Source organism: Rhinoderma darwinii, chromosome 4, assembly GCF_050947455.1.
Source record: "Rhinoderma darwinii isolate aRhiDar2 chromosome 4, aRhiDar2.hap1, whole genome shotgun sequence".
Taxonomy (NCBI): domain Eukaryota; kingdom Metazoa; phylum Chordata; class Amphibia; order Anura; family Rhinodermatidae; genus Rhinoderma; species Rhinoderma darwinii.
This window is the reverse complement of record NC_134690.1, coordinates 329,263,269-329,285,939: the sequence shown is the minus strand read 5'-3', so window position 1 is coordinate 329,285,939 and position 22,671 is coordinate 329,263,269. Positions and strand designations below refer to the sequence as shown.

The 22,671-nt window shown below is 39.3% G+C and overlaps 1 protein-coding gene across 2 annotated transcripts in view; it reads left to right on the top strand.

Moving 5' to 3' along the window:
* The window catches only part of LTBP1 (latent transforming growth factor beta binding protein 1), a 380,067-nt gene that overhangs the window by 270,670 nt on the left and 86,726 nt on the right, over positions 1–22,671 (top strand). For both annotated transcript variants that reach the window (XM_075862823.1, XM_075862821.1), the window contains 4 exons: positions 2,212–2,334; positions 13,088–13,255; positions 19,331–19,516; positions 20,963–20,982. In XM_075862823.1, the coding sequence (XP_075718938.1) occupies positions 2,212–2,334; positions 13,088–13,255; positions 19,331–19,516; positions 20,963–20,982 (497 nt within the window). The remainder of the gene's footprint in view (positions 1–2,211; positions 2,335–13,087; positions 13,256–19,330; positions 19,517–20,962; positions 20,983–22,671) is intronic.

The following is a 22,671-nucleotide window of genomic DNA, read 5'->3' as shown; positions in this document are numbered from 1 at the left end:
GATTCCCCTACAGATTAGAGCTGATTGCTAGGGTTCCCAGCAACAGGACAACCCATAATCAGCTTATTTTCAGTTGACAAAAAATATATTGGCATGTCTAGCAAGGAACATTCTTGGCAAAACTCATACACTGTGTTATGCTCAGTGCAAGGCCAGGGAATGACACAGCAATTGAAAGAATACCAAAGAGAGAATCCTTGTGTCATGAACCGCTGCCTCAGGCTCTGTACTAGGCATAGCTTTGCCAGGAGTATTTCTTTAAAGGGTAACTACACGTTCAACAAACTTCTGACATGTCAGAAGTTTTGATTGGTGGGGGTCTGAGCACTGGGACTCTGACACATTGCTAAAACGAAGCGGCAGAAGCGCAAGTGTGAGTGCTGAGCTGCTTCATTTCTGTTTCGCTTTTTCCGGAAAGCCGATGTAGCGGAGTACGAGCTCATAGACCTTCTATTGAGTCCGTACACCGCTACATTGATTTCCGGAAAAAGGCAAGCAGAAACTGAGTGGCTCAGCACTCACATGAACGCTTCTGCCGCTTCGTTTTAGCGATTGGTGGGGGTCTCACTGCCCGAACCCCCACCAATCAAAACTTCTGACATGTCACTATAACAGGTTAGAAGTTTGTTGAACCTTTAGTTACCCTTTAAGCTTAACCATGGTAATATATGGTTTTTAATTTTAAACATAAAATGTACCTAATATGTATACAAAAAAACAACAAAAACGTCATTGTATTACAGATGGATAATAAACAATACTAGTATTTGTTCTATTATCTCATGTAACTTTTTTGCAACATGCCAGAATGTCTTATTTGGCACTGAACTGCAATACAAGCAGAACAATGAGCAGAGAAAACTATTAGGAAATTCCTCAGTTAAAAAGACAAATTCATTGTAGTGTATTTTTTTTGCTGGCGTTTTATTTTGGATTTTATTCTTCCAGAATCTATACACTTATGAGTTTTGTATTCTTTAATATGACCATCTGATAATCTAAAATGTCCGAAAGTAAAATCTCTGTACAAAATCTAGTGTACATTTTGTGTACCAGTAGCATTGCAAACAATTAAATTGCTTGACAGAATCGCACCTTTAGATAATTGAATATCATTTATGTATTTATTTATATTTTAGTGGTGAGATATTAATTAATAAGCAATGCGCATTACAATTACCTATATAGCATTCTCTAAGGATTTTAAGAACATTTTCATATAGTCACTGACTATATAAAAAGGAAACTTTTTCTTAGAGACAGTTTTAATACCTGAGGCTCATTGTGTCCGAAACCTATTAGAATATAGGTAAGAAACCTGTTAGTCTTCAAATGCTGTATTGTGGTCCCGGCAGGTATGTCATTTGGTGAATAAGGACCTCCTTATTAGCTGAAGAGCCATGTATGGGCTACATTTGACTTTTAAGCCTTATTGGAAACCCTTCTGTCATGAGGCGGTGATAGGATTATCTTTTTGGAATGATAGACCATTGGATATTGTTTCTACTAGGACACCACTTTCTTGTGTAGTTCCTTTCCAGTTTTTTTCATTTTTCTTCCCTACGACATAACAATTCTTGTTCCAACTTGTACCTAGGTATTATTGAAAAACATGTAACATCCTAAATATTATCAATTTAATCCCCCCAAGTCCAAAATTATTTGGCAACATTTTATGTTTTGCTTCAGTATATTAAAAGTTGTTTAAGGCCTCGTTCACATCTGTGTCAGGTTCCATTTGGGGTTTCTGTTCATCCATTCCTTCAGAGGAACAAATGACCGGAAAGCCAAACGGAAACCATAGCTTCCGTTTGCATTACCATTGATTTCAATGGTAATTCTTCCGTTTGTTTCCGTTCCGTAAGGTTTCCATTTTTTTAGCCGAAACAATAACGTTGTCGACAACTCTATTTCCGCTTAAAAAACCGAAAACTTACGGAACAGAAACTAACTGCAACGGAAGCATTTCCATTGAAATCAATGTTACTGCAAACGGAAGCTATGGTTTCCATTTTGCTTTCCGTCCAGCTGTTCCTCTGATGGAATGGATGAACGGAAACCCCAAACAGAGGACGACGCTGATGTGAACGAGGCCTTAATCGGTTAAATGTGCATGTTTATTATTTTATGTAGTCCAGTCTTGTTTTAGCTGTAGAATCGGATTAATTTCAATAATATATTTCATCATGTATATATGTTTTTTCCTTGCAGATATTAATGAATGTTACATGCAAGGTATATGTCCTAATGGGGAATGTTTGAATACTATTGGCAGCTTCAGGTGTACTTGTAAACATGGGTTTGTTCCGGATCCTACATATTCCTCTTGTGTGGGTAAGTAAAGATTTTATCATAATCAATCACAATTCCCCCCCAAAATGTATTGAAAAAGTTAAATATATTTGTGAGCCTTGCTATTAATATTTTGCAAATTGATATTAAGGAAAGGTTTACGTTCTCTCCTTGTCCTTTCTCCAGGTTATCTATGTGATTTTTTTGTTTTGTTTAGATATTAACCACGTTGGCAGCATAATTATTCGCAAAACTTTTACTGTGCACATGCTAATTGTTATTCATGCCAACGACAATATAATTGTTTATCCAAGAACTCTAGCTAGATAGTACTTTACTGTAGATTTAAAACTAAATTAAAAATAAGACAGTAGTGGACAACTACTTTAATTTAACAAAATGTTTGCTTGATAAAAAAATTTGCATTGATCCCCGAAAAAATGTGCATTCTTTAGAGAAAAAACATTTGCTCTTTCATGTCAGACACATAGATAGTTCAAAGGGGTTTTCCCATGAGGGACATTTATGACCTATCCACAGCATATGTCATAAATGTCAGATAGATGCGGGTTCCACCGCTGGAACCCGCACCTATCTCTAGAACGGGGTCCCCTAAACCCTATCTTAGCTTTTTGTGCTCACGCTCACTCAAGGCCACTTCCTCATTACAAGTCGGGAATTACGGTAACAGCATAACTCGCTGAGCTATGCTGTTTCCGTAACTCCCATAGTAGTGAATGGCAGTTACGGAAGCAGCATAGCATTCGAGCTATGCTGTTTCCGTGACTACTATTCAGTTCTATGGGAGATACGGAAACATCATAGCTCAGCGAGTTACGCTGTTCAACCATGTAATCAGTAAGTGGCTGGGAGGCAGCGTGAGCACAAAAAGCTAGAATGGGATTTAAGGGGACCCCTTCTAGAGATAGGTGCGGGTTCCAGCGGTGGGACCCGCATTTATCTGACATTTATGACATATCCTGTGGATATCCAAAAAATGCAGTATTTGAAGCAGCACAAATCCCGTTATCAGGAGCCGTGTCACGCTGTAAAATCAGACAAACCCAGTCTGACGTAATGTAATCTTCAGAAAAAGCGTGGTGAACAGCAGCACACGTCTCCCAAGTTTCAATCAATTAGTTCCTTTATTGGTCAAACATCCAGTAAAAAAATGGCAACGTTTCGACTCGTGACAAGTGGAGGGTCTTTCTCAAGCCTGGGTTGAGAAAGACCCTCCACTTGTCACGGGTCGAAACGTTGCCATTTTTTTACTGGATGTTTGACCAATAAAGGAACTTATTGATTGAAACTTGGGAGACGTGTGCTGCTGTTCACCACACTTTTTCTGAAGATATCCTGTGGATATGTCATAAATGTCCATCATGGGAAAACCCCTTTAAGTAACTTTCCATTGGTCAGCCCAGATCATGGCTTCCTCTTCTCTCATAATTATATGTTTAGGTAAAATCAGAGATCGTGCTTATCTCTAGTCAAGCCTGAATTTTCAGATTTCACCAGAGGTTAGGTGTGTCCTAACACTTAAAGAAGATTTCTTGAACTATTTTTAGCGGAGGAAGTATTTAATTAAAAAATGTTCCACATATAGATTTGTTTTCATAGACCTTTAGAAATTAACCACATATAACCTTTAGACATATTACATTTTGATTAAAAAAATAAATATTTGATTTGTTTTAATAAGCTCATGTATGCAAGTCAACCGAATTTGAGTTTTTTTCTTGTAATTTTGCAGATGTCTAACCCAAAGGCATTATTCTTATTCATATATTATGTGCACTTGACAGTTAGTTCCTGTATATCTATCAACATATGTATCATGTTTGCTTCAATTTCATATTTTAATTTCATATACAGTAATTTTGACATTTGAATGAAGGGCAAGCCAGTACATCAAAGTGAGACATTCTATCTACAGTATGTTGTGGCAAATGCTGCATTATAGTTTTAGAGAAAAACATTTAGAAAATTGAGATATGCTATTTCTTTGGCATCCTAATCGTATGTACATTGTAGATCCTAGCTCCAAGCACATAACTAATTACACCTGAGGTAGGTGATAAAACCTGAGGCCGTTTGTGTCTGTAAACAGGGTGCCATCTCCGCACTCTTCTTCTATGGTACTTGCTCTGCAATGCTTCTGCACCGTATTTATTGGTTTTAACACACTCACTGCCACCATTGCCTTTTTGTGTCCTGCACTGTCAGTATCAGAGTGCCAGTAATTATATTTTTGCACCTTGTGCATCATTATGTCCAAGCAGTGCTGCTCATGTGTATTTATTTTAAGGCTAGACTCCATTGGGATGTCATAAATTAAAACAATGTAAAAGAGAGGAAAAAAAAAAAGGAATCTAAAGTTGGCCATAAACGATATTTGACAGCGGGATATATCAACAATTTCTTGTCTATGGTGTATGCTCGATGGATGGATGGATAGGTTGGATTTTAACCTGCCCAATCTTTGTTCCCTAGAGATAAGCAGTGCTAGATATATCTGCTAGCCACTTTTCCCCCTATATTTATTAAAATAAGCATGTACACTCTAAGCCTGTATGCCACAAGTATTTATTTGATTAAAGGCTATAGAAACCTTTGTACATGAAAAATCAATATACATGCTGTGTGAATTTCTCATGCACGAGCACAGCCTGCTCTCTGCTCTCCCCTCAGCTCTCCCCCCTCCCTTCTGCTGCTTCTGAGGCTGTTTTGCATAACCACGCCCACACAGCGTGTCTATTTTCCATCCTCCCCCCTCCCCCTCTGAGCATCTTCTCATGATCTTCTCACTACACTATATCTCTCTGCTGACAGGGAACAATGTTGCACTATGCATGCCCAGGTATCTGTGGTTGGGAGAGATCGCTGGGCATGCACTGTAGTCCTCAGTGAAGAGGAGAAAGTGGCTGCTAAATAACTGAAGGGAAACTGTTCTCATCGGAACAGCACACACCAGTGAGTAGGACCTTGTACATGCGCAGATGTCACACTAAATGCTCGTACATGAGTCTACAGAGGAGGAGCTGCTGAGTTTGCCGTCAGGGAGCTGACTAACAAATCATAGAGAGAACTGAGTACAGCAGCTGCCCATGTACTGATATACACTGCAAGTACAGAAGACAAACGGTAGACAATTTTTAATTAAGACCAATGAGAAATGTGTTTTATTTTGAAAAAAACATACAATGCAATTTAAAAAAACAAAAAACTGCAACAGTGTACATAGCCTTTTAGGCCTCATGCAAATTATGGGAGCACGGCCCGTAAAAAAAGAAAAGTAGGACATGCTCCATAATTCACGGCACAGTTCTACGGCAAGGACACCCTTCCATAGTGATACGGAAATGTGTCCACGGGCAATAGAACCAGGCGGGTCCGTAATTGCGTACAGTATTGTGGTTCGCAATTACGGAGATTTTTTACGGTCGTGTGCATGGGGCCTAAGTTTATGCACAAAATATTTGTAGGCTCTATTTGTGCTAGTATTTTTAACTTTGTTATTCTATTCTGGAATGTTTACACAAAAACATAGATAAATATTTCTGTTAATGTCCCTATTGCTTGACTTTTTGGCCACGATAAATGTATCCATAGAGCTTCATTGTCAGACGGAGGCCTAAAGAGTATATTTCTGTGCTACGTCTTGCCAGTATACGTTAATATACGGGGAAAAAAAATGGATAGAATTGCATACTAGACTACACTATTCCATTCTGCAGAGTCCATTAAAAAAAAGTATATGTTATACATATAGTTTTTTTTTTATATGGTAGCCTATGGGTGATGGATGCCACTGCATGGTATCCATCACAAGCATCCGTTAAATGGGTAGATTATGAGTTATTCAAAAACATTTTATGATCTATCTCTAAACCCCTTCCCGACATCCGCCATATATATATACGGCGCACGTCGGGTGGGGGAGTATGGAGCAGGCTCATGGCTACCCTTACCTTTGCTTGATTTTCAATTCCTAATGAAACCAATTCAATACAATATCGCGATATGCTAGCTAAAACCTTGACAGGCTGCTATTCACATCACAACCACTGGGGGGCCACTGACGTTACTGCCCTTATAGAGTGAAGTATAGGACAGTGAAGTCAGGGCTCTCTCTATTTGTGGAATTCCCGGCCAGAGCATTAGCAATGCTTTGGCCGGGAATTCCGGCGCTCCAGGTGTAGCCCATGACTTCACTGTCCATATAAGGGCAGTGACGTCAGGGGCACCTCCTGCAGTGGAATCACCGGCCAGAGCATTGCCGGCGCCTGGCCGGGGATTCCGCTCATAGAGGAAGCCACTGACGATGTCACTGTCCATATATGGACAATGAAGTCAGGGTCTCCTCCTGGCGCACCGAAATCCCCGGCCAAAGCGTTGCCGATGCCTTGCCGGGGATTGCGCTCATAGAGTGAGCCCATGACTTCACTGTCCTTATAAGGGCAGTGACATAAGGAGGCACCTCCTGCTGCAGAATTCCCGGACAGAGCATTGCTGATGCCTGGCCAGGGATTCCACTTATAGAGGGAGCCACAATGGCTCTATCTACAGGTAGGGGGGGCTATCTACAGGGGGAGTATGTGGCACTATCTACAGGGGGAGTATGTGGCACTATCTACAGGGGGACTATGTGGCACTATCTACAGGAGGAGTATGTGGCACTGGCTACAGGGGGGATTGTGTGGCACTATCTACAGGGGGAGTATGTGGCACTATATACAGGGGTATGTGGCACTATATACAGGGGTATGTGGCATCGTCTACAGGGGTGTATGGTATTGTCTACAGGGGTCTGTGTGGTATTATTTACAGAGGGCACTGTGGCACTATCTACAGGGGGGCCATGTGGCATCATCATCTACAGGAAGCAGTGTGTGTCATCATCTACAGGGAGCAGGGTGTGGCATCATCTACGGGGAGCAGTGTGTGGCATCATAAACGGGTAACAGTGTGTGGCATCATCTACAGGGAGCAGTGTGTGGCATCCCCTACAGGGAGCAGGGTGTGACAATATCTACAGGGAGCAGTGTGTAGCAATATCTACAGGGAGCAGTGTGTGGCAATATCTACAGGGAGCAGTGTGTGGCAATATCTACTGGGGGCACTGTGGAGCACCATCTACAAGGGGCACTGAGTGCGGCACTATCTACACTGGTTTTTACCTTGCTATTAGTGGTCAGCACATATCGCGAAGCCTTCGTGATAAAGTGAGACATCACATGCCCGTAAACAACAGGATAACAAGAGACATACCAGCCACCATAGTAGTTGTCAGTCAAACTAGTGCAGCAATTTTGTTCGGTTTTTTTGTATGCAGAAACTCTGGAAAGCCACGCCCCACCCACTAGATAAACCACACTCCCATAAGACACACCCACCAAAGACGCCACACCCTAAGTGTCCCTGGAAAAAAGTTCAAATGTTGGCAACTATGCATCTGCATAATAATATACATATATATTATAAAATAAGAAAAAAATATATAATTTAAAAAAATATACTCACACAGAGACAACCAAAATGAAATTATTTATTGTTTATACTGTTAGTTGCATTCAGGGAGCTGGATACATTGTACAATAGAAATACGATTATAATACAAAGTGACTTCTTTATTATTTCTTGGATAAACAGCTTTATTTGAAGTGTTCAGAACGCCTTTAGTGAGTCCTAAGCTGTTGTATAAAAATGATATACACTAAACTTTGACTTATATATCTCTATGTCATGTTAGAGCTGACCGGAATACAGCGAGAAATGTTGCTAAATTCAATAAATGTGCAGCATTACCATTTTCTGTCAGTCTTAGGTATTATATGCATCTCATAAATAGCACATTGCTAGAATTAATATTGCTTTTAGCAATTTTTAGCCACTATTGCTGTTTACATTGGCTTGCTGCAAATTCGTTCCTACATAAGCACAGCAGATACAATGACAAGGCAGCATGGGTTTATTCCTAAAGAATTGGGCCTTATACTTTCTCTACATAGCTAATTTTTTGTGATACACAGCAGCCTACTAAATTAAGGAAATTTTTCCTGGAAGAGCGGCGCATGATTAATGGTGTATGGAGGAGTTATTTAAGCGGGTTATATCACCGACACATAAGAGCATGCCTGAGACATCTGTTAAGTCGAAATAAATCTTGTGCTGAAACTAGTCAGAGGTCATATTATTAGTGGTTTGGTTTGAGTCAAAGAACAGGGGACAACACTCTAGGGCTCGAGTGACTTTTACCTTCCTACCCAGCTGTTGGGTTACTTTGGTTTAGTGCAAATAAATGCAAAAAACGAAATTAAAGCTAACCTTTAGTAAGGTGATACGTTGGGGCATTTCCGCTGTATATTATGTGCCTAATATGCGGCTGTGTGCGATTATTTCCATACCACTGCATTCTCCACTGAAACAGCTCTTCTTCTTACAGGGTTTATAGTAACTTCCTCTAAATCTTCTTCAAACATGTGTATAATGGTAGTCACTACCCAGAACAGGCTGAGTTAGCATAGCTGCAGAACAAATACGGGACACATTTATGAAGATTGAAGTTAAGTTCGGAGAACAGGTGTATTGTGAACTATTTTTCTCAAAATTGTAATGGTCTCTTGAGGTATAGGGCACTCCCTACAGGATGCCTGGTGTTGTTCATGCAACTTTTCTCCATATAAGAATATCGTAAATCATAGTAAATCATTTTCACTTCATGCAACAGGGGGGCCTCACCCCCTTTAAAAAAAATGTCATCCGTAAGTCGGCAAAAGTGGTTTTGGCCAGCATTAATATCGCATTTGTATTAAATGCCATTTTTCTTTTAATATTATTACCAGAAAACAGGTGTAATTGCACTGATAAATGGGTTTCAGTTAGTTTATGTACTAAATTCTTACCTTATACAGCCTACTACAGATGAGTCCTTCATTAACTTTTCCCTTTACTCAACATATCCTGAAATGTGTGGTGCGAGATGTCTAGCTTTAAAAATAAAACGAATAAATGATTTTGCGATACTCACAAGATGTCTATGCTATATGTGTCTATGTGTGGCCACCCAGAGGTTGTGATGTGAAATGCAGTCTGTCAAGGGTTTTGCTTGCATTTCGCGATATTGTATTGAATTAACCTCATGAGAAATTGGTGTATTTAACCAAATTCAAGCAAAGGTGAGGGTGGACATATCTGTAGCTGTGAAATTGAGTAATACAGTAAAAGAATCGAGTAAAGTATATGCCAGACATATGGCAGCCTAAGATCACATCATCTATGCAGTTTAAGGACCTGTAAATTCAAAAGTGTGCAAGATGCTGCAGAAGGTTTGTGGGAGATAATAGAATAATGAAAAAAATGCTAGTCTTTTTTAATAATGCAGTTTACTTAAAGAAGCCTACCCATGAAAATTTTCAGTGCTTTGCCTGTTTGTAATGTGCATCTTGTACATGTATATTATAATTATTTGCGTCTACTTTTCAAACCGCGGGCTCCGTTCGGCTCCCCCTTGCAGTCACGTGATCTTTAATCTGACTCACTGATTCACACAGCGTCTTATTTGTGGACCAGAAGCCATTTTCTCTGTGTAAGCCTATGAGACTCACATTCTGATTCTCATAGACTTACATAGAGAAACTGGCTTCTGGTCCACACATAAGACGCTGTGTGAATCTGCGAGTCAGATTAGAAATCACGGGGGAGCCGAACAGAGCCTGCGGTTTGAAAACTAGACGCTCGGTGAGAAAATAATTATCATATACATGTACAAGATGTCCATGACAAATGGGCAAAGCACTAAAAATCTTCATGGGAGTGCTCCTTTAAGGTCCCTAACTTTATAGTGTAGTTTATGGAGGTTAGCATTAAAATGTAGCATTACTTCCCCTATCTAAATGGTTTCACCAGTTTTAGGCTCCGTGTATACTGATATTCCACATGTTTATTCGATTATTACAGTTGAATTCTTGTAGACCAACACACGATAGTTCAAATATACTAACCATCCAACATCCAATACGGGTCGTCCATTTATCTGCCATTCTGACATGACACTAGGTGGGTGACCCCAGAGATTCTCCCACTGCTTTGATTATCAGGTTAAGCTAGAAGATGAAAAATGCGGCACTCACCCAGAATGGTACAAAAACATCTTTAATATGGCACAGCGAGGGAGGACAAAGCAGACAGCTAGCAAGGTAACTTAATAAACAGGGGTTGTCTGGTTTGGAGAGAAAATAGTCTATAAAGAGTCTCCTTCTCTCCTCTGAGAGGACCCGTTCTTTCCATGCATCACAAGGGAAGCCCACAGATTTCAATAGAAATGCTTCATTTTCCCTGCACTGGGAAAACAAGGGAATTGAACAAATGCTGTCAGATTCGCCTGCAGATTACATCTGTTCTCTGGGAGTCCCAAAAGTGAGACACCCTATGATCAATATAACAACGAGGGATCCGTTTTTACAAAAAGGGATTGTCTAAAGTGGGGGCCACCCTTGGACATGTTTCATCCTTTTTTCTTTTACACTTGATATGCAATATATTAGTGGCAGCTTTGTTTTGATACTGCTATTACTAGACATAGCAAATTACTTGATATGGGTATGTATGAGCTTGCTCCTTATACCTTCTTGCTCTCTAATGTCCTTCACCCTAAAAGGCATGTTCTACTTGATAACTTCATCAGTGTTCTGGTGCCAACAGGCTTCCTCAGACTGTCTGCTGCGAGGGTAGTTCCACCCCTGAAAATGTACTTTTTGTTACCTGTGTGAGGACATATTAGTTCTTTTTCTATATACAATACTTGAAGGTCTCATAACTAAATTGTTCTCCCTAAACCAACACTTTTTATTTAGTTCCAAATAACACCTATATGTTTCACATTATTGTCCATATTGGTGGACTGTAGTATTTACAGTAAGGTTTACAGATGGTTTAAGAAGAAGAAAATATATTTACCTTTTTATTATATTTAAACTGCATTTAAGCATATTTTATAGGTACACTAAAACCATATGTTTATTTAGTCTTTTCTATTTCCACAAGAAGTTGGACTAGAAGATGTAATAAGGCCAGGCAGGCTTCAGCCACACTTTGCTGTTTCATGAAGTGAGACTGGCAATATGCCTTTGCCCTTTTCTCCTGGAACCCCATGCCAAGCTGATCACTCACTGAGCATGAGCAGAATTACGTGCCGTAGACTCCCTCCGCTTTTCTCGACAATAATTCAAATAGTTTCCTGAGAAATTAAATGATCTGGCAGAAGAGAGAAAAGGTAAAATATTACCACTTGACAGGCAGCCGACATCATGCCAATAAACAAGTCGGGAGAACTATGTCATTTATTTTCCTATCTACAAATAAATGATAAAGTCAGAAGACATTTTCTTACACTGAAAACTGGCTGTAATCCACATGTGAAAGACTTGTACTGACTGGCGTCAAAACAAACTAATTTGGACTTCTTAAAGCATTTATAAAGGTCTTATTTAGAATTTGTTTACTTGGGAAATAGCCTTGATATTATCCAATCTTACAGTAATTACACAGGGACATTATGTTCCGTCTGGAATGTACAAGTAAAATGGTTTAATTAACTTGCAATAATTTGTTATCTTGTTAAAGGGGTTATCCCAAATGGGCAACCCTAGTCCATATGTCCTATTAGGGCATATGGACATCATAAAGAAGAGTGAAGAGCTGACACAAAGTGTGGCTCCCGCTCTGGTGAACTTGGTGTGGCCATGTATTACTCTAGAAAGGAAGCCCTGGTCTTGCTCTATGTCCTACATGCATTCAGGGCTTGGATTCTTCCACCAGTTGCTGAATATATGGAGCTAGCTGCACCTCAAATCATTTCAGTCAGTGCCCATCCTTACATTATATGTCCACCCCAGCCTGGCACAACTTTATTAGGTGTAAAATTGACCTTGGTTTAAAATGTAAACGGCCAAATATGGTAGGCCAAACCAAGTTGCAGGCATTCTGTTTTTTCATGCTTTGTCATAAGCTAAGTAGACCACATCATTTCTGGTATCTGGGGTTCCACAAAAACTAATAATAAAACATAATGTAAGGCCTTATGCGTACTACAGAACCGCTGTATAGTGGTACTCCACAGGGAAGCATATATCAGAGAAATTTTCCCCTAAAAGCGAAACTACCTCCCTAAGGCTATGTTCAGATAGCGTTTTTCCCTTATTTACACATGCGCAGTGATTTCTTCCAGCACATGCACTAAAGGTATCCATAGGGCTTTATAGAGTGAGTGAATTTGGCATCAGCTGGGGAGGTACTCTTTTTTTTTAATGAGAGCTTATTGCCAACGTATACCACTTTATGCCTATACTCCTGTCATATACCTCTGACAAACACTACAAACGCAGTGTGAACAGAGCCTAATACGGCATCTGATGTATCATGTCAGGTTTCCTTTTTCTACTAGATTAGTATGAAATCTAATAAAAAAACAAAACCTCTGTATTCCTTCGTATGAAATTGGAGGCGAAGGGAGGTACAGTAGGGCAGCATAGAAGTCTATGGGTGCCTTATTATGACTATACAATTTGGCGGTAGCACTGAGCCATAATACAGCCATGTGCATGAGAAAAAACTCCGATCAGTTTATACATTTCCTTTCTATAAGATTAGCTTTTTTATACTGCACTCTTAAAAGGAAGAAAATACTATGTGATAAATTAAGGAACAGATGTAGTTTGTTTTTTTATCTCAATTTAGTAGGCTAATGTTTTTATTTTATTTTGGTGTTTTAGTGAAAATGTTCTTCTTTCCACAGCTGAAAATCCTTTGATGTCCGAGGAGAAAGGTCCATGTTACCGTCTGGTCAGTACTGCGAAGCAATGCATGCATCCTCTGTCTGTTCAGCTCAGTAGGCAGCTCTGCTGTTGCAGTGTAGGCAAAGCCTGGGGACCCAACTGCGAGAAGTGCCCCGTACTCGGAACACGTGAGTATAATTCAATATTGATGAAAGCTATGGTATTTTGTAGATCACACCATGTACCTACCAGTCCCCATTAGCAGTTTCTATAGCAGTGCCCTCCAACCTCTAGCTTTCCATCTATTTTGGCTGTTAGGGCATGCTGAGAGTCGAAGTTTTACAATAGCTGGAGAACCACTGAATCTGTAGGATTTAATATTACACAAGACCTTTTCATCTACGTTTGTCTTGGGTTATAACTCTGCCATTCCTCGCTCAGCACATTGTCTTTTTATCTGATTATTAACATGGTTACAGTATTAGAAAGAATGAGGAATGTAATCATAGATATTCCTACCAGGATTAATTGATTTTATAGCCTCCAATCCAAGGGCAGACTTGCTGATATTTTAGGGTCTTGCATTATGTACTGTTGCTTTATATACTCTTTGTATAAGAATCACCCCTACTACAGGGGAGCTACAATGAAAACAAATTCCCTGCGGCTCACCTGCATGCGGTCAAAAGATTAGAGACTTGCAACATCAACCGGGGCTGGAAATGGCGAGCTATACTATCACCAGCAGCTGTCTTGGTCTGTGTTTAGATTTTTGCCTTTTGCAGATTTTTTTTTATACAGATCATATTTGATGGGACTGCACAAAAGTATAAGTCATATATTTAAAATGCTGTCAGTTGCTCCTTAGCAACAGAGTACAAACCACCATTTGTTTAGCTTTAGTTACAATGCATACTGACAAAGCAGCCAGCATGAATAAAGTATTCTTTCCCTATGGTCGGTGTAGAATAACATGCACACTGCTACTGACTGTTCTCTGTCAGTTCCCATACATATTCCCCAGAAATGCCATACACAGTCATATCATACATAGTTAGCATCAAGTAATAACTGCTGTAGACCTATATTATGTATTCAAAAAGTAAAATGTGCATTATATTTTCATATTAGATTTAGCTTATAATAAAGATAGTCAGTATGAATAAGCTATGCAGGATCACTATGATTTCCACTCATTTAGTTCCCTCCGGATAAGTGGCAGGCAAATGGTTTGGGTTTCAATTTCTGCGATTTAAAAAAAAGTTTAATTGCCTGGAAGGTCAAAATGTAAACTAGTCAATTACTAAAAGGCAATTATGGTGTCAGGACTTCAAGTGTACAGAACTGCAGTAAATCAAATGTGAACACTGTGTAGAATGGTATACTCCATGCAGCGGAGTAATCCAGTATTTTAAAAGGCAATTGTAGTGCCAGAATTCTAAGTGAAGGGCAGTACATTAAATCAAATGTGATTATAATGTAGCTGTAGCATTGCCCATATTATAGTGTAGTTTCTTGTCTATATCACAGCACCATTCAATTCTAATTAACAGCACCATACAGTGCCAATATGATACTGCTATAAAGTACCTAGATAATAAAGCTATTCATTGCCTAAATATTGGTGGTATTCCGTGCCCACATAATATTACCATACAGTGCTTAAATAATATCCCAGCCAGCACTATGGTGGACTGGGTGAAGGCTTTTATTGTCATCTTTGCTCATACCATATATTGACCCTGTATATCAGTGCTGCATTAATAACTAGTGAGTGGTTTGGGAAAAAAGATTCAGTGCCCAAAAATTTCCATTGGCTTTTTTTGTATATTAAAGCGTAAAATATTTGAATACTGGCAAACAAAAATAAAACAGTGTTCTATATATTTACTTTATGAATTATGACCCTGTCCCTTGCCATAGGTCTCCAAACCCCTTACTTACTTGTCCTCTATTTGGAATGTAGTGCAGTGAAGTCACCACACATAACTGTGGTAGCCGCTGCATGCCATAGTGGATCAAACATCACCATGGCATGCAGGAATTGGCCACCACAGTTACGTGATGCCACTATGAATTTATTGTCAATGCCTCTCAATCACAACCGATTGTCAGCAGGAGGGGTTTGGGGACCGTGATGGAATTCATAATGTAAGTATATTTTAGAGTTTTATATTTTACTCAAGGATGGATAAATCCAAGGAGCCAGGTACCAATGCTCGTAGAAATTAACTTTTTGGGTATATGTTTTTAGGTTATTTTTCATTATTCTCTATGAAAGTTCTTATTGTTTAGCTAATAAATAAAAAATATTTACAAAGAAAGTCTACAGTAATTTGTTTAAACCTGTTTATACTATTTCAAACTATTAAATGTTGTACACAATTAAATACATTGTAGAAGCATCACAGAAGAGACATTGACAGATATCAAAAACTAAATTAACATTAAGCAGTTGTGGACCGCCCATATACTATAAATGTCCGGCGATCACATTGCTCCTCCCAGCGGCGCTTGCGTACCGACGGTAAGGAGCTCCATGATACTGCTGTCTAGAGAGACCTCTATCACGGATCTCCATCCAGAGATCACTCCGTGTGGTGTCTAGTCATGTGATCGCTGTGAGAGAAAAATGTAATTTAAAAAAAACACACCCTTTTTTTTCTTAGTAAAGATATTTATTTAATTTGTCTGTCTGTCTGCTACCTGGCGACTTTGGCCGGACACATCTTCCGGCCAAAGATCGCTATGTCACATAGCCGTTGCAAGTAATAAAAGGCAATGTGGTTGTGTCGCGACCCGCAAGTTGGTGCGATACGACAGTTGCAAGAAATCCAAACTGTTGACCACATTGACTTTCATTACTTGTGGTGTAGGCTATGGGACATAGAGATCTTTGGCTGTGCGACCTGTGTCGCGGCCAAAGTCAACATGTAGCCCCCGCCTTAGGGTAATTTTACATGTGGCGGATTCGCTGCAGATTTTACCTGCGGATTTGCGCATGAAAAGTCTGCAGTGGATTACAGAAAAATGCAAGTAAATGAGATTTTACAAATCTCATCCACATGTTGCAGACATTTTACACTGCAGATTTTCAAATCTTTGATATGTGGTTAAATGGATACTTGGGGGGGGGGGATCTAATTTCCATAAAAGAGTCATTTTGGGGTGATAAAGGTTTTTCCAGCCCCCAAAAATTGATGGCCTATTCTTAGGATAGGCCATCAATTTCTGATTAGTCAGGGCTTGGCTCCCGGCACCGCCGCAGATCAGCTGTTTTGAAGGGGCCACAGGTCTTGTACGAACACTGCTATCCCTTCATTCCTGTCAGTGCTCACACTGTGAATCACCGACACACTTGTGTTACAGTGAGCACACTTCATTGTCAGGAGGCTGTAATACTGTGAACCGTCGCTCTAAGTGTGTCGGCGATTCACCATATGAGCAGTAATGGAAACGAAGGGGAAGCAGCGCTTGTACGAGCACTGGGGCCACCTTCAAAACAACTGATCAGTGGGGGTGCTCGGACCCTGACTGATCAGATATTGATGACCATGTACGGAAGTATTTTACCCTAGAAACAATGTTTCTAATGGAGAATACCTCCATACATATAGTATTCTATCGTGCATGCCACAATATTTTTCTGTCCGAGTTGTACAGAATCAAACACAAAAAAACTCTGTATCCCTTCTAATGAAATCTGAGGCATACGAAAGCCCCATGTACCATCATGGAATTCCTATTATGGTTCCTTAGAAAATGGAGCAGTTCGGTGACATAATAAAGCCATGTACATGAGGCCGTAGTAATGTAAAATTATATCACTGAAAGGATTGTTTGTTGGATCATCCAGTGTATGATACCTGACAATTTTTTTGGGCGGTGCTAAGAAACCGTATGGGGACTTGAAGGTCCCCATTTTGCCTGTAAGTCTTAAGTTACATAGAAAGTTGATATATTAGTAAGTGAAGACATATGATGTGCCATTGGATTTGGATTTGCATGTCTGTAGACTTGCTCATGTACAGGATAGGACTAGATATAAATTCTCAGTTCTTTACTCCTGTAAGGCTCCAATGATTTCCTGCCAAATATTTAGCTTTATTATAAATAATTGTCTAAGGGTCGTCTGTTATATCCTTCTGGTTTTTCAAGCTGTTGGGAACACATGACCTCAGAGCTTCTGTTTTCCATAAAATAACACTGTCAGTTTTTCTATGAATATTTCAACAGATGAACGTTATCCCAGCAGTTTTCTTTAGTGTGTGAGTCCGTGTGTTTTTAGTGTGTACGAAGATTGAGATGTGTTTATCTCAGCTATACATTTCACTTGATATGAAGTCGAAATTTTCCTTATGCTTGTCAAAATCATAGAGCCCAGTGAGTAATGTTACGTGATATGTTTGCATAACTTGCTCTTAGTGAAGCAATAGAAAAAATATATTCTTGGTATTTTTTTTTTTTGTTGTGTTGGTGCTTGTGGAAATGGGTTGTTATAGTTTGGGAATGTTCATTACAAATAAGTTCTACAGGTTTATACAGTGATGTTTTGTCATGCCGTTTTACTGCCCAGATGGGTTTAATTTATTGTGGGTCCATGAGATATATACTGATGGTGATGTAACCAAGCTTACTGATTGCTGACGATGAGGAACAAATGAGGATTTCCGGCAATACACTGCAGTGACCTATAGCAATCCATCATAACCTAGATGCAATCTAAGTTGTATTTTGCCTTATACCATGTGTTTACATTGTGTGGGCATTCTGTACTTAGAAGAACAATATATTTAAACGGTTCCAATTTCATCCGAGTCCCATAACACACTGATGGACCAATTGACTAATACTTCATAGGGTATATTGTATGTGGTACAGTTAAATATCTACAAAAGACCACCTTTTAGTTCCATCATTTTCAGTTCCATCATATTTTATTAAAACAGTCCATCTTCTTTGAGAAGACCACCCCTATAGAAGGCCACTTTTCAAGCAAATTTAGTGTGGTTGTCTCAAAAAGGCTTCACTGTATGTTGGTTTTTCAGTTCTTATATAAATTTTATAATAAAAGTTATCAAAGTTTCTAATGTACCTTGTGTTACAATTCTTCATTATTCTCAAGTTCTCTAAATTGTTGTCACTAAATTGAAACATTGTTTTCTCCGTGAAAACCCATCCTGATCACGTGCTGCTCACACAGCTACCCGATACACTTAATGAGCCTTGCATCTGTGTTACGGCACGGTCCAGCATAGCGGTGTCCACACGTGGCCGAGACCCCGCTCACTTGCATTGGCCAATGGGCGCACGATTTTGCCTGAAGGACCTGGCAAAATCTTCTGGACATTGGCCACTGTAAGTGAGCGGGGTTTCAGTCACATGCGGACATCGCTACATTGAACCATACCCTTAGTTAGCAGAGACTTAGCTAAGCTATTCTTCACCTGGGGCAAACATTCAGTTTGCTGTCCCAGACCTGAATCTAAATACCCTGGCCAAGGCAGAGTGGCTTGTTGACGCTTCCTTGGCAGCCAAAATTTAGAGCGCAAACTCTGCCAGCCCTCCCCTACCTTCGCTACTACAGTTAGACTGCCAGGTTTTCAGCCTCTGTATGCAAACTAGAATTTGTGTATTCCCTGACCGCAAGCAGAGATCAGGAAAACAATGATGAACTGAAATAAAAAGGGGAATATGTACCAATCTGCCCTAATGTTCCAATAAATACATTGAAAACATGTTTTTCGCACTAAACGACATACTAATAAAGCCAATGCACCACTTTTGTTTATGAATTTATTAAAACTTAAGCAGAGTTACAAAAAGCGCAACTCATTTATGACGATTTGACGCCCCATTTCTACTTAGAAAAGTGTAGGGAAAAAACGTGGTCCAATGCTGCACAGAGAGAGACTGGATATTAGTAAATCTCCCCCATCGCGTAAATATTCTTCATCATACAATGAATAAGCTTTACTTATGATGTACTGGGACAAGGGCCTCACTTCTTACACTTCTTTGGGATTTAATGACAATGAGATACATTTACAAGTCTGCACCTAATCCTTGAATGTTTACAAAATTCTCATCGCATCTCTAGATTTGCACAGTTTACTATAGAGACCTGATACCTGAAATAGGATAGAAGTCTCTGGCAGGGGAATGACAGAAAGTGGACGATTGATTCCAGTTTTAAGAGGACTTTCCTGGCCTGCCATAGACACTAGTTTATATGATCTGTCGTTTTACTTTTATCTTTAAAGAGGCCTTCAAGCAAATCTGTCCTGGTGGCATGGGCTACACAGTTCCAGTGCTCCGGGGTCCACATCCGCCTAGAACCTACACTGTGCAGCCTCCAATAAGAACCACACTTCAACCCATCATAACAAGGGAAGAGCCTGTAGAAGCTCTATCACAAGGAAATGATGCCGAATTGAATGGAAGAGATGGTACGTGGCCTTTTATTTTACTACATCTGTATACTTAAATACAGTATATATGTGTATATAAATTTGAACATAAACGTGTGAAATAATATTTTCACCTAAAAAATATTTATACCTTGATGTAATGATCATCCATGTGTATATATACTGCGTTGGGTCCTTTAAAGGCTATGGTCATCTTTGCAGAAATATATTTGTATGGCTCCTTTGCATATAGTTTATTAAATAAAACATATTTACAATTTGTTTTAATAAAACTTTTTCACCGCTGGTCTTCTGCATTATGTTCAATATGTCTGACAATACAATACAAGCTCTACTCTCCTGAACGCTATTCTAAGCTGACATCTTATTTGATTTATGTTTATTTTCTTGGTTGTAAAGATGTCGGCATAGAGTAGTGTCCAGGAGAGCAGAGGGAGCCCACATTATGGTGATATGTTGGATTGAGCACTGAACGGCGTCGAGCAGCTTGTAATGTATTGTAAGACATACAACCTGCAGAAGACAAACGGTGCAACATTTTTTTGTTAAAACCAATTGTAAATATGTTTTATTTAATAAAATACATACAATGCAAAAAGAAATAAGAAAAAATTCTGCCATGGTGTCCATAGCCTTTAGCTAATTTATATAAATATGCGTCTCCTGCAATTCGTGTTTATGTGAGTTAAAATGGTGGATCTGTAAAAGTGCACGCCGATCACTGCTACTAAGCTGCAGTTCAGCAGGAACTTTCAGGTTGCGGCTTAGTAACTGCAAACGCTGGATCGTCCATGTAAGTGCTTTCTTATTTTGTTTCATTATATAACGGGGATGTCTTATCACAGCATCGCAATTCTGGTTTCCGAGACCCCCGGCAAACTCATTTTACAGCTGGAAAACTTAGCTGGCTGCTTATAAGATGAATAGTCATCCATGTAATACATGGCCGGCTCAAGTCCCGCAGAATGGGAGCTGCAGCTTGCCACCTGCTTTCCACTCGCGCTCATATAGGGTGTTCAAGTGCAGGGGACCCACTCAATACAAATTTTAAGCTGCAATATGACAAATGGTCCTGATGGGACAACCCCTGTAATATTGTTTAGAAGAGTGGGTACTTTAATGCTACTTTTGAGAAAATTATTCACTTTAGCAAAGTGAAGACTGGAATATTTCAAGAATTTTATATGGATAGTCACATAAATAAAAATGATTAAAACAATAAAAAATAAGTACATACAAAGCACTTGATTGATATAACATGTCATTTTCTAAAGATACTTTTCCTTTAAGCCAGTTCTATTGAAAAGTGATATTCACTTTTTTTTTTCTTATATTTGTGAGCCTCTGAAGAAAGTTTCTTCCTGTGTATAAATAATGTACCACTTAATGTCTATTGCATTATTGTGGTCAATTGGAAATGTGTAATATTGTAATATGTTCTTCTGTCTCTTTCTAATATTGTAGATGCTACAGCTACAGATCAGGTAAACTGCTTGTTTTATCTCCCCATAATTCTTATCTATTTGCATGTTTTTTTTAATATCTGCGTTACTTATTTATCTTTATTTGTTATATTACTGTAAAGTCATAATTTAGCCACATGCACATGGTGCATATTTAAAAAAATCTGCAGCATGTCAATTTATCTTGCATTTTAGTCTCAGAATTGTATCTAATGAATTTATTTTTAAAAAACGCAGCAAAATCTGCACCTGTTTCTGCAACAAAATGTAAAATCCACACCTAAAAACACTTAAAACCCTCACAATATTAAAGAGTAACTACACTTTCAGCAAACTTTCGACATGTCATAGAGACATATAAAAAGTAGGTATCGGTGGGGGGTCTGGGTGCTGAGACCCCCACCGTTCCAAGGAGCACTGATCACAGATGAAGGTGCGAAGCAGAGCGCTTCGCCTCTTTGACTGTGGTCAGTGCTCCTCGTAAGCCTGAAGACGGTCTTATAGACATTCCATGTAAGCCGTCTTCAGCCTGACAGGGGAGTGCTGATCATAGCCGAAGGTGCAAAGCGCTCAGATGAGCTCTTCTGCACCTTTGGCTCAGCACTGGTGGAGGTTTCCGCAACTGTACACCCGCCCATCCAAACTTTTTCTATGTCTCTGACATATCAAAAGTTTGATGAAAGTGCAGTAACTCTTTAAGTGCAGATTGTAACTGCAGAAGTATCTGTCTATATACGCAGCAGCCATGAATCACTGCCCCCTTGAATATACCAGACTCATAGCTAATAAGCATAATCTTTTTATGTGACATTTTGGCTAATAGTGCAGCGGGCATGTCTCCTGGGCAGCATAGTATGATGACAGATCCACTTTAAAAATGGCTAGGCCCCGATCTCAAACTCAAGTGCAAGTAGCCCATTTAGAAGGTTATCACTTATAATTTTCATTAAACTCTGAAAAACATTGTTTGCCTTGTTATGTTGAAGAACACAGAATTCCTATTATTCTTATATTACTATATGTCACAAAGTGATTACCATGTCTCTTGTTTCCGGGCTGCACACCTCACAGTTATCACAATAGTTATCACTCGATATATTGTTAACAACATTTTAAGTGATCTCATTTAGAGCTCATTTAATGATCACACAGACCGGCAATTTAGTGCATGTCATACATTTGTTCTAAGATAAATTCTTGGTAAAGGTGGCTAAACTTGTATTTTACATATAGGGTATGTTCACACGGGCTATTTTCAGCCGTTTTTCGTGCCATAAACGCCTCGAAAAACGGTTGAAAATACGGGGGCTGAACGCCTCCAAACATCTGCCCATTGATTTCAATGGGAAAAACGGCGTTCCGTTCCCACGGGGCGTTTTTTACGCTGCAGTTTTTAAAAACGGCCGCGTAAAAAAAACGCATCGGAAAAACAAGTGCATGTCACTTGTCATGAAAACAGCTCCGTATTTTCAGCCGTTTTTTGTTAAGCGTGTGAACATACCCATAGGGCATTCAGCAAAATATAAGCCCTCCTTATGAGCATCTACAATGAATGACGGGTACATCATGGACACCGATAATGTCCCTGCTAATATTTACAGCTGGTTGTGTGAGATGTCGTGCTGAAACAAAATATCAGAGTCAAGATAAGGATTGCTACCTCTGTATTCAGTTCCATTTTAATATTGTCTTCGAAACAGGGGAAATTCT